Raw genomic sequence first — 13538 nt, 5'->3', positions numbered from 1 at the left:
TTTTAATTAATTATTAATTAATTTATGTTAATTAATTATAAGTTTGATTCATAGTAGAGACATGGGATCAAATCCCACTACCACTACGGGTGTAAACAGATTGATTTCGAGATGAATTAGGTATTAATATTCGAATTTGAATCCAATTAGAAAATTGGATATCCAAATCCAATTTGATATTCAAAGGATATTAAAAATCAATGTTTGATTTCAAATTCAATTAAATATTTGATTTGAATCAAATTCAATTGATTAATTGTTTTGGGTAATTCATAAATACGTAAAATAAATAATTTATTTATATAAAGTATATAAATATACAAATTATTTATAGAATTAAATTATTACATACATATTTGATATATAAATGAAATATTTTATATATTATATATAAATAACAAATAATTAATCGATTCAAATATCTATCGAATCAAATCAGGTCATATCTGAAATTGATTCGATTATGTCATATCTCAAATTCAAAATAAGATTTTTGAATGCTCTTGACACCCTAACTACAACTTGGGGGGTTAAGGCTTAAGGCAACCCCTGGTTTTTGTGTTGCCCCATGAAGTAAAAAAAATTTTCTGAAACAGTAAACTTTAATTAACCACGAACTAAAAAGTTCATCAATTAACCATAATTTTATTCAACAGTAAATTTAAACAATTTTTTTTATTACAATCTGTTATTTAAATTTCTGATTTAACAGTAGTTTAGTGAAATTACTGTTAATTTAAGAACAATTTAGTGAAATTGTTATTCTTACTGAATTTATTATTAAATTTCCGATTTCACTGAATCAACAGTATTTTATAATTTTAATAATTCAAATTTCTGATTTTATAATTTTGTGATTTGTTCCGATCAAAACTTACGATTTAAATTTCTAATTCAACAGTAATTAATTTAATGAAATACCTGGATTCAGTGCTCGGAATTCCGATTCGATTCGATGCGATTCGATGCGATCCGATCTGATCCGCTTGTAGCCCAGCTACGTTGGGCTCATGCTCTCTCTATTTCCCCGCGTTTTTTCTTTCTTACCCCCCCCCCCCACAAAAAAAAAAAAATCCCCGCGTTTTCAATTCTTCACCTTTTCGCCCTTTCCGTTGGGCAGGACCTCTCTGGGGTTTCGTCACCAGCTGCATTCAATTCCAAGCTTCCCACCGATACTTCCCCCGCGAAAAGAAAATTCATATCTCCCATTTCCCATTCCCCTACAACCAAGCAAACGAAGAAGAAAAGAGTCAAAAACAGACAGCATCGCCTACTATAATTTCATGGGGTTCTCATCGCCATCGTTGTCCTCGTCGATCCGTCTGACTCCTTCAGAACCCCCCTGCCTGTACACTAACGCCAAAGGAACCAAATTTCGCTATCTAATCTCGATGGCCATGCCTCACAACCCTAGTCTTTGTTCCCAGCTTTCTTCGGCAGCATCTTTTGGTGGAGATTCTAGGATTTATCGCAGAAGGACCACCGGCCTTCAACTCAACCCCCTAAGAAAACCGAATTTTAGAGTTTATGCTTCAAAGGAGGAGTTCCATTTTACTCACAAGAATCAAGGAATTATTGTTGGCTCTGCAATTACAGTCGTTCTAGCAGTTGCAAATCGGGTACTTTATAAACTTGCTCTTGTTCCCATGAAACAGTACCCGTTCTTCCTAGCTCAGGTCACGACGTTCGGGTAATGTTCAGAAATCATTTTTCTATATAGATGTTTTCTTTTTTTGCTCGTGCTCGAATTCCGTTTCTTTATTTGTTCCTATGGGAGTTGAATGATGCTACTACGTTTCTCATCGAGGACACTTGTTTGCTTTGTGGAAACACAGGTATGTGGCGATTTACTTTTCTGTCTTGTTTGCCCGATATTGTGCTGGAATTGTAACTGATGAAATGCTAGCTCTTCCAAAATCTCGATTTATGATTATTGGTATTTTAGAAGCACTTGGAGTTGCTGCTGGGATGGCTTCTGGAGGTATATCTTAACCGACACCGACTCAATTTTAAGTTGCAAGACTCTGGAAACAATTTACTTGGAGTTTGTATTCGAATTTGCTAGTAACTCAAGAACCAATTCAAGGAATGGTTTCCTTGTTTAGAACCTCTGCAACTAGATGAGAATGGGTTACACAATTCCATGCGTTTTGTATATTTGAATGTTCTAAGGTGGCGAATCTAAGTTTCAGCAATAAATTCAATAATCGTCAACCGCCCTCCTGGTAAATTCTGCAAACAGCTCGGAGCATGATTAGTTACATCTTTGAAAAATGTTTAGAATATTAAGATTGCAAATTTTGTGCATCATACGATTTTGTTTGTTAAAACGGGTCTTCTAATGTGATAAAGAGATGACAACCTTTTGCTGTGCAATTGCTGTCTTAATACTGAATCCTGTATGTCTTTTACAGCTATGCTTCCAGGACCAGCTATACCCATATTGAATCAGGTAATAAACATTATATATGAAGTGAATCAAAATTAGATTTTTTTGATATACAGTTGACTTTAGTTGCATTGCAACTTCACAAGTTCTTTGCTGTCAATTGTTTTTCTAATTGAACTATATCTTCATGGTTGATGCTGTTATTGATGTATTAGTTGGGGTCCTTGGGGATTGTTGCTTGTCCAAATGATGAAACATGAATTCATATTCATTGTAAATTTGAGATTGATATTCTACATTTAATATAAAAAAATCAGAATAAATTTATTAAATTTTATACTAAATCATAATTTATTATAAATTTAGTATTAAAATCATAATAAATTCATTAAGTTTTATAAGAAATCAGAATTTATCATAATCTTAATACTACAAAAAAGAGAATCAGTTTATTAAATTTATATTAAAACATAATGTATTATAACTTTAATATTTAAAAAATCAGAATAAATGTATTTCTATTTACTAGTTTGAAATAAATATATTATAATTTATAATAAATCAGAATTAAAAATAAGAAAAGAAAATATCAGATAACCTTGTAAAAACATCAAAATGCATAATAAATCAGTAAATCATCATTTACTAATTTGTTATTGATCTTAGTTTCTTAGCTTTATATAATGGTTGGGAATAAGATAATAGTCTAGAAATATGTATTAATGCTTCTTTTATCATTATACAAAATATCATTGCATATTTCCACATATTTCATAATATTTCCACAATGTCTCTAATTTTTACAACATTTCCGCTCAACATTTCCGACATTTCCAACATATGTCCTATATTTTGGTAAGCGACATTTCCATCGACATCGACATTTTAAACCTTGCACACACACACACACACACACACACACACACATCTGTTTGGTATCTCCTCCATCTCAAGAGAATGACCCTTTGGTTGTGCAACTTACTTGCTCCTTATCCTGGCTCCCAACTTAATGGCTGTAGGCTTGTAGCACTAGATTTGATGGTCATCATATGGGAACTCTCAGGTACTGGATAATGCAAAATTTCTAGTAATGCCACCAAGGCATCAAGATTATCTTTAATATGCTTTCACAATCTAACCAAATTATTTATCTTAAAATCAGATAAACAGAGACATTGGCTAACTCAACCTTTTTGTCCACCTAAGGAACACCATAATAGAAAAATCACCACAATTCCTAGAAATGATACTGGTTTCAGGGCTTGCATGAGGGTCTGAAACGTGAACTGTTACGCTGCTTTCTTTTTCAAGTTATTGTAACTCTGACTTCCTATTGCTTCAAATGTTTGGTGAAGTCCATTGTTATGATTAATGGACAACCCAGCTGATGGTTCCTGTAATTGTGTATTATAACACAAAAACATTACTGATGATAGAAAAGAAAATGGTGGGAGGGTGAGGTTTTGGTTGGAACCTTGATGCAACAGCAGGTCACTAGGGGAGCTATTCCCTGCTTTATTTGCAATATCTGATGACAGAAATACCTTAGCGGCACACTTCTATGAGTTAAGAGGCAATGGAGCGGTATGGAGCCATGTTCCAGATGAAACTTACATGACTGGGAGTTAGAAGTCACGCTGGTCTTAAGTGTGGAAGTAGGGTAAAAATGAAGTGTTCTCAATAAACTCTTGTCTCAAACAGCTAAATTTAGTAGATAATTACTGTTTCCTGCACAAGGAAATATGGGACCCATAGTACCTTCAAAGGTATCTATTTGTGGAATGGAAAGCAACATTAGAAAAAGTGCCTAACCAGTGATAAGCTCATCAGAGGAGGTATGGATATCCCTTGAATTGTCTGTGTTCTCTGCCCAAATGTGATGGAAATGACAGATTATTTATGCATCCATTGCGAAATTTCTGGCGCTCTTTTGGGTCCATTTTATCCATATCTGCAACTTTTAGTTGGCCTTCCTAAAGATCTTTATTAGAGGCCCTGGCCAGATGGAACATGAAAGGTCTAAGTGAAAAGGTAAGTTTGCACAGAGCATGATACCACTATATCATTTGGATGTTGAGGGGAGCAGCATACACATTTTTAAAACAAGACAACTCAAAGAGAGAGGGTGCTCAGAAAAAGCAGTGGAAAGATCTCGTTCATGGCTATTGGTTCAGCTTTTAGTGATATTTTCAGTCCTTGTATTTTGCACTTGAACAAACCCTTTATGCAATAATTGAACTTTTTGTACAGTTTTTTTTTTCTTTTATTTTTTTTTGTGGTCGGGATCTAATCTAAATTTTATTTTATAGTTATTATTACGTCTTCTCTTCATGCTTTATCTTAAAGCAAAATGCCGTGTCTGGAACTACTTCTATTAGGTAGACTATGTTCAGTCCTGTAAATGCAAATACCTCTTCTGAGCATCTCGTAGTAGTATCAGGCAGTCACAAGGCTAAGATTGTTTAGAATGTAACTTCATTGGAAGGAGTGGAACTGTGTAACCTTTGAATATCTTTTTTGCAGACATTTTTGGTGTGGCAGCTGATACTATCGACCTTGATTTTAGGGAGAAAGTACTCATTTAATCAAATTATCGGCTGCTTACTTGTAGCTGCTGGTGTAGTTCTAGCGGTAGCAAGGTATTTATTTCAAACTCGTTGTTCTTGTGGCAATTGAGCCTAATGAGCAGGTGTACCTCTAGATAGGACTCCAAATTTTAGTAGAATTTCAAAACAATGAAAGTTCACAGTATTAATATACTCCCCAAATAAGGGCTTTCAATTGTGATGTCAGGACCTGAGCTGATATCATCTAGTATAGGGCTGCACATGGGTTGGTTTGGTTCGATTTCATTTACTTGTGTCAACCAAACTGATACTGTTGGGTCGATCATTGGGCCAACTGAAGCTGACTGAAAAGAACATAAAACCGATTTGAGAATTTCTTTTGCATTTTGGTTGGTTTAATTGGTTAACCAAACACAAGACAGGCCATGTGAAGTAGTCTCTCCCAGGAAACTGTTCTGAACATTTAAATAATGATGAACTGGTCCAGTAATATGGATCCCATTTCAAGTTTAATAATAGAAAACTATTGACTGGATTTTTTTACACATTCTTAAAATAGTTGATTCACTTGATTGAGATTTGAGAAGGTCAGTTGATCACTTTCTTTTTCTTTTTAAAGATTTTTAGCTTTTGCCTTTTGGGAATTTGGGTTTTGGGAGAGTCTGGCGGACTGGGTAGCCTAGGTAGTGGTTGACAAGCCTGACGTTAGTGGAATAGTGTCACTAATGTCATGGGAAAAGTCTAGGTTTTTTTTTGGGATATATGGAAGTATCATAAGTTTCCATGCTTCCCACATTCCCACTAATGTATACATTGTTGGTTGGGTTGGTTTCAGTTTGGTTTACATAGATATAATTCACAACCAAGCCAAATCATTGGGTTCTAATATTTACAAATTACTAAGCTGAAACCGACTGACTGCTTTTTAGACCCAACCATCTCGGGTCCAGTCAGTCTGGTTTGGTCAGTTTTAAAAATTTTGTGAACAGTCCTAATATAGTGATTCCCTCAAATAAGCCCCTGACCAATAGAACTCTTTATTCTTCTTATTATGTTATTTTATTTCTTTCGCTTTATATTGCTACAGCTTTCTTTCATTACTTAATTCCTTAGAACAGTGCACCATATTTTTATGCATTTACATGGAACTGCTTTCCTTCTTTGCACACTTCCATCAACTTTGCTTCCACCGGACCTGCATTTCATGCAAACAGTACTAATCTTGCCCATCTTGTGGTCCTTGATCATCAACCATACTTGTAGGATTTCTTTTATTCCATATGAAGCATTCTTCAGCTCTTCTTGTTGCTAGGTTTACACAATTTAAACCATTTCTCAATGTTTGTCTTCACAAAATGTGTTTGCCTAGTATGCTGTCTTTTATGCAATATTTTGAACTCACCAATAGACTTTCGCATATGACATACAGTGGGTCTAATGAAGGTCAAATGCTATCAGAAGTTGACATGATATGGCCAGCACTAATGGTAGCTTCATCTGCATTTCAAGCCAGTGCATCTATTATTAAGGTTATAACAATGAACTGTTATCTTATTTCTGCTGGTATTCCATATATTTGAAATAACAGGTCCAAAATTCTTTGCATAACAACAGGAGTTTGTGTTCATTGATGCTGCAAGGTGCCTTAAGGTATGGTTGTTACAAGTTCAAAATTCTGTTAATTCATTGAAGTTCACTTTTTTGTTGTTGATGATATAAATAATGTTATTCATTGAAGTTCATTTCTCACTTCACAAGTTATGTTCTTTTGACTATTTGCCATCTGCATTTCTTGACAATGCTTTACTTATCTTTCTACAGGGAAAACCACTTGACATATTTGTAGTCAATTCATTTGGTTCTGGGTTCCAGGTGACTTTTGGCTTGCTGTGGTTTCCTTTGTGTTTCTATAATTTATCATGAATGTTATGTTTGAAGTATTATGTTGTATTGACAACTTGACTTTGTTAAATAAATTTGCCATGTTGGGGTCAATAATGTCATTTCTGATATCAGCAATATGGCTGAGAAAGATAGCAGCATATATAATTTCCTTTATCAAAGCCAGACATGTTGCATATATAATCCTTCTTTAACACCAGTGCTAATGATATAATTACTATTGAGTATGGAAAGGGGGAGGTGTGGAATAGGTTGGTTTCCCTATAACATAATATCACACTAGTGGATGTCTTTGGGCAAAGTTGGATACTTGTCTTTTTAATGCAGTTAATGGTAATTGGTCTACCTTATGATCATATTAAGAATTAAAAATAATAGTAAGAGAAAAGAAAATCATATTATACCTGTAAAGCTACTTACAAAAATGCTAAATTGCCACCTCCATTAGATTAAACAAAATTATTCCAAGCCTTGAGATTCTCTGTACCATGGGCTATTGCTTGGTGTAATGGTAAACATTGGGCTGTTGTGCATGACAAAACAGGTGCAAGTCTGAGAGTGGCCACTGTGTGGAAAAAGTGCTGAAGGTTAGGTCTTTATCTAGTGTTCTCCTCTCAAGACCTTGGATTGTCAGGATTGTCATTTGGGTAATACCCCTTTGGCCTTGAGATGCTCTCTACCTAATCTCACTCTGTAACTTAAAAATTACCGAAGAAGTGTAGAACGACTTGGAGCTTGGAATTGATTTTGTGTTCCTGGTCTAAGCATCAAACACATGTATCTTTTGGAAACTGGACATATTTTCATTAAAAACAAGGCTGTATTGTTATTGTTGGAAATTCTTGTTGTCGTTGTTTTGAGTTTCTGATCTTATAACCATTTTGTTGTTATCATTGTTGTCATTGTTATTGCAATTGAGATCTTAACTAATACATATCCATACACGATTATTCTTAAGCATAAAAGCCTGAAGATAACTTTCTCATCATGTTTTCATTTTAATGTCTCTGAACATGTAGGCTCTTTTTGTACTTCTTTTTCTGCCTTTGCTGTCAAACTTGAAAGGTATACCATTTGCTGAGCTCCCTTCCTACCTGAAAAGTGGTGCTGCTTGCTTTCTGAACATTGGTGCCATTACAATAGGTAAGTGTTTCTTTTATAGGATTTTAAAGTTATATATGGTTCAAGTGCTGCCTAACTATTACTTTATATGGATCCTCTCTATTGCAAGGTATCCTGCTATCATTTGTTTGCTGTTTTATCATAGTACTTGAATTCAGGGAAATCTAAATGATTTAATCATAAAGACAAATTTGTAAATATTGTCTATAGACATTTAAATGCACATACTGTGCGTTTGTAGAAGGCAGGTGTCCACCATTTAATGGGTCTCACCTAGGATGTTCTCCACACAGAAAATTTACCTGATCAGATGGTTAGAAGTTAGAACCTAGACATAGACTTCCTTCTTTGATACCAATTGATGTAGGATTGCCTGCTCTGGTACCAATTAATGTAGGATGACCATAAACCAAGGCTGTGTCTAGGAAGATATTGATTCGCTAGAATAGGCTAAAGATGGCTTTTAAGACCAAAGGTAGAGATTGGTTAGGTAAGGAAGGTGTCAACTATCAAGGCTTAACCACAACAATTGTAGATTAGTCCCAAATTGTGAAAAGTTTCAAATTGGGAAACATAGGTCTAAGGTTGAAAATTGTCAATTAAACTTCTCAGGTAGGTTTAGATAGATAAATTGGGGGGGGGGGTGGACCAAGTCTGATAGGGTTTGGACTGGAGTACATCTTGCACAAAATGATGAAAGTTATGTTTTGTGAAAAACCTCAAAATTCTGGATTCTAGGGTTCTAGGCAGATTTTTCAGATGAAAAATAACTTGGTTACTTAAGCCAATTAATAACATTGTTTGTAGAGATTAAGACTAGAGAAGCAGAATGACAAGTATAGAAGAGAAGATACAAACTGAGGAAGGAAAAAGCCTGAAGCATGCTACCTCTTTCTTGTATTAATTTTGGTCCTATTTCTTGTATTTGTATGTATATATGCAATTGACAAGTATTTTTGAAAACATCCTGGCTGTGCCACCTATTGTATACATATATATCAACACAAATTAGTATGACAAAAGATGACGAAGATCTATGGGGGTGTCCAAATATGAGAGCAACTAGACATGGTTTGGCACCAAAAGACAAAAGCGATAAAAAGGAGAACTTATCTAAACTGAAGAAAAGCCTATGTAGATCAGTTTCATTCCTTTATGGGTGTTGAACGAACTCCTTTAGGAAAGAACTTGTGAACTTTTGATGGCTATAATGGCTATTTGCAAAATTAGAGAGAAGACAGAAAACTAAGAATCGCTTAATGGGTTCCAATTGCTCTAGGGCATAATTACTTACCTCCTTTAACATAAGCTATAAGAACTCAAATAAACTCCATTCATTCCAATATGTTGCTACATCTTTTACTTAAAACACAAACACAATAAACTCTTAGACCAGATCCCACGGACATGTAAAATGACTAAAATAACCATTTTGTACCAGAATACAAAAAAAAAAAAACAGAAGATTTCAATGTTTTTACTCTTTGGCCCCTCCATCACCTGCATACAGCAGGATCATGGTGTCAGGTTTGTCATGGACATTCATTCCAGTTCAACGTAATTAAACAACATGAGAACTGGTAGGATGCCTACAAATTGTATGGTTTAGACCATCCACTTGAGCTTCATTCTATTCTTGTAGATGGGGCCAATTGAATGATCAGTTCTGCTGTCCCCAGTGGATATTGGCCTGTGTAAATCATAATGTTTTTTAGAATATTCAGGAACAGAATCTATCCTTATGGTGTCAAAATGAGGTTAAATGTTCTTCAGAATGCTAGATGGACACGTTATAAGCATACTGTTTCAAATATATTTGCTATCAAAGTGTAATTATTTACTATCATAATCAGAATATGTGGAAAATAATATGGTATTGTTTCAGGTAGAATAGATATTGATGGTAATAGGGATCTGGTATATAATTGTGGCTCAACTCAACTTTTGGGTTGATTCATTTTTTGGTTGAGCAAATAGAAATGGTTGATCAGAAGTTGCAGTGGTTGGGAATCATAACTGTTCTATCAATACCTGAAATTTGGTATAAAATCTAGCACTAACATAAAGTAGTCTCACAGCTCTTGGTACTGGTCATCGAGTCACTCAGTCACTCTTTAAGAGGTGGCACATGGACTGAGCAGTTCAGAGTGATGAATGGATGTGTCCTGTCTCGATTGTGTGCCTAACTCCAAATTTCAAGAGATCTGATGTAGTTTTCTAGAAAATCAATTTATTCATTTTGGATGTGTTTTCTGGAAGAAGGGTAGTTGTATGGATGGTGCCTTCTCTCACTGGAAAGAATATTTTTTTTTCCCTTCTATTCAAAATCAGAATCACTCCACTTGTCATTTTCGGAGAAAATTTAGTGCTCGTGTATCCATTGTATTATCTTGAATGAGGAAAAATTCTTCCTTTTCTGTTTTCTTTTCATTTGAAAATGCAGCTGAAAATCAAGATTAAGATAGCTCTGTTTAGTAGATTTTGAATCAATTAACTTATATTCCTCTGAGAAAATCAATGCACCATCCGTTCTGTGTCTTATCCTGAAGAAATAACTTGCTTAAGCTACAAGTAAGCTTACTCTTAAGCTGTCCCTTCCATATTGCAAGTGAGCAACTAGCTGGTTTATCTATACCTATGAATTTATTAGTGGAAGTTGCAATGTGAAGAGCCTGGATTGTGAACTTTAAGAAATTCCTGTCAGATGCTTGTCACCTGATCAAAACCTATTTAAACTACTGCATATATACCTTGGAGCTCAGTAACCAGAACTTTGCATCTTAGGAAATTTTGCACTCAAACCACAATTCCAAAAATAAGGGGTGGGAAGGTATAGTGACAGAGTTACTCAACTCAGTTCATCGTTAATTAAAACTATTTTGGATCGGTTAAAATAGTTCTGCCCTGCCATTTTGCTTTATCAAGGTCCGGTGATAGAATTCTGGATTTTTAAATTTGTGCATTGTAATTCCGAAATGCTGTTCATGGAAGATTGCCTTATGTTGCAGTTCAAGAATTGATACAAAAAGGTGGGAAAAGGGAATATAGAGTATGCTATGGCGAAGTTTCTTGCAGCACTGTGCCAACTAACCACCTCCACCTTTTTTTCTATCCCTCTATCAAGTTTACCTACATTTAATGTAAATTGTCTAAATCCAGTCACAATAAATGTAACATTTAACAATAGTCACTATTTCCTTATAAGCATGCCCATAACAAGGACATCCTACATAAATGAAGATACATATGGTGATTAAAAAATAAATAAATGAAGATACATACATCAATATTTTGAGCAACTGCTCCATTGACTAGTTCCTTTAGCTCCTATATGGTTTACCTTGAATAAAATACTTACTACCTATTGTATCCCTACTAACTCAGTCCTCACTCTTCATTGATTTCTTTCTGTCATTCTCACATGGGCACATGTTGCAGATCTCTCTCACTCCCTATTCTCTCTCTAAATACGGATAGATGCACCTTTATTTAATAAAAGTAAAATTATTTTAAAATTAGTCAAATTGAAAATTGTTACATGTAAACATGCATCATCTCCTGCTCTGAAACTCAGAGATTTTGAGATTTAGTATGCCAACAATTTGGTTCTACTTCACACTCTCTCTCTACATTATTATCAGGTTACTTAGCTCTGGAGGATGCACCTCTATGGTTGTAATTTTAATTTACTGAAGTTAAAATGATTTTTTTGGTAAAAAGTTAAAATGATAATTTACTATATTTCTGCTTTGTTATTGCTTCTTGGCCCTTTTCCTCCTTTTCTGGTGAGTGCTAATTAAATAACTAATTTAAATGTTTTAGTAAAATGAAAAAAAAAAGAATACAATGATGTATTTCAAGCAGTTGCCCTAATACACTAACCAGAATTTATCACAGAAAGAACACGTTTACCTTTATAAGTGGCTGGAACATAGCTTTTATTAATTCTCCAGTTTTTTCCATTGCTTTGTGCATGTCAACTCACAGTGAGATGGCCATCTTAGCTCTATAATGTTGGGGATTAGTTCCTATTCCTACTGAATATTCCATGGGTTTGTGAATCTTTATATTTTTCCCCTATTTTTTGTCTTCCAGGTTGTGAAGGAGCTCCATTACTACCTCTGCTTTTCATATCCATTAATATGGCCTTCAACATATCTGTGCTCAGTCTGGTAAAGATTTCTTCTGCGGTGGTTTCATCCCTTGCAACAACATTAGCAGGTTCTCTCTCTCTCTCTCTCTCTCTCTGTATATATATGTGCATATAGCTATCTATCTACAAACATTTATATGCATATTTATTAAATACCCGAACCCATATACAAGACAGGTTTGGATGTAAAAGCTGATTGGGACACTGAATACATAGCTGGACTAATTCTTCACCTAGCAAATGAATTATCTGGACTGATCAATGGCCATGTTCATCCCCCACGGAAGGGAAATGGATGTTGACAGTGAGTTTACTTCAGCTATGACTACCGACAATCCAATAAAATGCAGACACTTAACAAGAAAGTAGTTCACTTGGTGTTTTGAATTTGAAACAAGTGGATAACGTGCTTGTGTTTTATTGGTCATCTCAGGATGGTCCTGAGGTGGTGGTCACAGAAGATGTGAACCCATTGACGGCCAATCTGGATTGGGACAATAAATGCATGAACAACCAAATGGTACCTAGCTAATTAATCACCTTGATTTGTAAATGGCTACATCATCCTTACACAGAAAATGGATGAGTGCCAATCTAGAAAACAATTTTTCATATTGGCAAATACATAAATACACGTTTTTGTGTTTTTCATTCCTGTTTTGGATCTAATTTGTGCTTGTTTTTTTTCTTTCTTTTCTTTTGCAGTGCCACTTTCTATTTATATTCTGAGCCTTAAATTGCCTTACATCCCTGAAAGTTCAAGCTTGAGCCCTTTTTTCCTGCTTGGTAGCCTGGTTCTTGTTTTAGGTCTACTTCTATATAACCTACCTCAGTCTGCCAAGCAGGGATCTGAAAATGTTTGATCCTAATATTGAATTGAAAAAATAAAAAACAGATAGAATTTCACATATTCTTCTTGCAATGGTTCGTCGACGGCATAGTTGGAGCAAGTCTTAGATGATGATGATGACCCTTGTTATAGTTCCATGAGAACACTGCTATTTTAACATGTTTATCCCCATTGATTTTGTAATTGTATCACAAAACCAATTGTATTTGGTATTTCTATTTTATTGTACAGAAAATCTGAGGTCTACTGCCTACGTTGCTTTCAAGTCACAGAATATTTGATTATCAACACTTTTTTTTTGAGATATGAAATAACATTGACTAACAAAAAATATTACATAAATACTGTTCAAGCCAAGATGGTGGAGATCTTCACTTGCACCAAACCATATTCCCCTTAAAAGATTTGGCCCTGTGAGCTAAAGTATGGGCCACAAGAGTAGCAATTTTACTCTTATATGCAAACGTTGATAAAAGAATTTTTTTTCAACAAATATAAAATATTTGATTATCATCACTTTAAGATTCTTATTATTGTAAAAGAATGAAGGAAAGA

At 34.6% G+C, this 13538-nt stretch overlaps 1 protein-coding gene across 1 annotated transcript; it reads left to right on the top strand.

The window, feature by feature from the left end:
* The first annotated feature begins 1068 nt into the window (after positions 1-1068).
* CLT2 (CRT (chloroquine-resistance transporter)-like transporter 2) lies at positions 1069-13248 on the top strand. Its single transcript, XM_088943803.1, has 10 exons — positions 1069-1690; positions 1836-1981; positions 2415-2452; positions 4913-5028; positions 6386-6485; positions 6571-6606; positions 6778-6828; positions 7878-8001; positions 12076-12201; positions 12839-13248. Exons 1-10 carry the CDS (start codon positions 1284-1286, stop codon positions 12994-12996), a joined length of 1302 nt encoding a protein of 433 aa, XP_088799929.1. The 5' UTR covers positions 1069-1283; the 3' UTR covers positions 12997-13248.
* Positions 13249-13538: the final 290 nt, after the last annotated feature.

Source organism: Nelumbo lutea, chromosome 5 (assembly GCF_056320005.1).
Source record: "Nelumbo lutea isolate HS-2025 chromosome 5, American lotus-T2T, whole genome shotgun sequence".
Lineage (NCBI taxonomy): Eukaryota > Viridiplantae > Streptophyta > Magnoliopsida > Proteales > Nelumbonaceae > Nelumbo > Nelumbo lutea.
Note: the sequence above shows the minus strand (reverse complement) of the source record. Positions and strands in the feature narration are given on the sequence as shown.

Excerpts from the sequence above, each read along its gene's own strand:
- CLT2 (XM_088943803.1), top strand. The coding sequence starts at position 1,284 with ATGGGGTTCTCATCGCCATCGTTGTCCTCGTCGATCCGTCTGACTCCT. Across the intron at positions 5,029-6,385 it reads GTAGTTCTAGCGGTAGCAAG|TGGGTCTAATGAAGGTCAAA; the intron begins GTATTTATTTCA and ends TATGACATACAG. Across the intron at positions 6,607-6,777 it reads ATGCTGCAAGGTGCCTTAAG|GGAAAACCACTTGACATATT; the intron begins GTATGGTTGTTA and ends ATCTTTCTACAG.